At 43.9% G+C, this 1,247-nt stretch overlaps 1 protein-coding gene across 1 annotated transcript; it reads left to right on the forward strand.

The window, feature by feature from the left end:
* The first annotated feature begins 264 nt into the window (after positions 1 to 264).
* LOC141631354 (uncharacterized) lies at positions 265 to 594 on the forward strand. The gene has a single exon (XM_074444038.1). The coding sequence runs from the start codon at positions 265 to 267 to the stop codon at positions 592 to 594; it is 330 nt and encodes a 109-aa protein (XP_074300139.1).
* The last annotated feature ends 653 nt before the right edge of the window (positions 595 to 1,247 follow it).

Consider the following 1,247-nt stretch of genomic DNA (forward strand, 5'->3'; position numbering starts at 1 on the left):
AACATCATAAGCATATTTGGGATACCATCCAAAATCATATGCGACAATGGATCCCAGTTCATATCAGATAACACCGAGGGCTTCTGTGCACGATGGAGCATAACACTGAGAAAGTCAGCCCCCAGATATCCGCAAACCAACGGCCAAGCCAAGTCCAGCAACAAAATCATTGTGGAGAACCTCAGAAAATGGCTGGAAGAGTTGGGGGGAAAATGGGCAGATGAACTACCATTGGTACTCTAGTCAGACAGAACAACACCGAAAATGGCAACAGGCCAAACTCCATTTAGCCTTGTATACGGAGCAGAGGCAGTGATACCCTCAGAAGTTCTGGTACCTACGCACAGATACGGATGTCAGACGGTAGAGCAAAATAAGGTCGAAATGGGTAGGAGCCTGGATACAGTTGATGAGCTCCGAGAAAGTGCTTACATACGTATGACATCGTATAAACAATCTGTAGCAAGGACATATAACAAGAATGTCAAGATCAGGACCCTTGAAGTAGGGGACCTCGTACTCAGAAGGGTATTCGAAAATACCAAGAACCACAAAGAAGGCAAGTTTGCCTACAAATGGGAAGGGCCATATTAGGTCGAAAGCATTATCAAGAATGGGGCATACAGGTTGATGACCATGCACGGTCAAATCCTGGATAAACCCTGGAACATCCGTCACTTGAAATGGTACTTTGTCTAACAAAGTGCCAAAACTTTAGTGTACAAAGGACCTTTTAAAAGTCCGTGAAGCGAAAAAAAGGGGGGGTGGGGGTTAGTATATGCTTTAGGTGTTGGTGTGTTTCAGAAAAAAATTTTCTTTTGTCTTCCTTAGTTTTTCTTTAATCAAATAGAGTCGTTTTTAAACCAAGTAGTCCAGGCTATGGCTTCTGGATCCAGGTGTTGCCCTGGAACACCATGAGATAGCACCAGGTAATTTGCACTACTTTGGACTTTATAATTCTTCTACGAAGAAAGGCTTTGATACTAATGTTGGTTACTTGTCAGATAAGGAACACTTTGAGGGTCCAGCCACATGGAGAGCATACGCCGAGGTAGCGCGCAGGGTACGGCATACTAAGACCACCCATACCTTAACGTTAACTTAGTAATCCCATAGCTATGTCGTAGAGCAAAAGGTGCACGCACGGATTTCAAACGTCTGGAACCACAAGGAACGCAACATTCCTTGTTAGTCAGAAACATTCAATGAAGGTATGCTCCAGTCCGCTAACCCTAGTGATAAGATAT

Source organism: Silene latifolia, chromosome Y (assembly GCF_048544455.1).
Source record: "Silene latifolia isolate original U9 population chromosome Y, ASM4854445v1, whole genome shotgun sequence".
NCBI lineage: Eukaryota > Viridiplantae > Streptophyta > Magnoliopsida > Caryophyllales > Caryophyllaceae > Silene > Silene latifolia.

What these genes read in the sequence shown, in the direction of transcription:
- LOC141631354 (XM_074444038.1), top strand. Translation starts at nt 265, where the DNA reads ATGGCAACAGGCCAAACTCCATTTAGCCTTGTATACGGAGCAGAGGCA.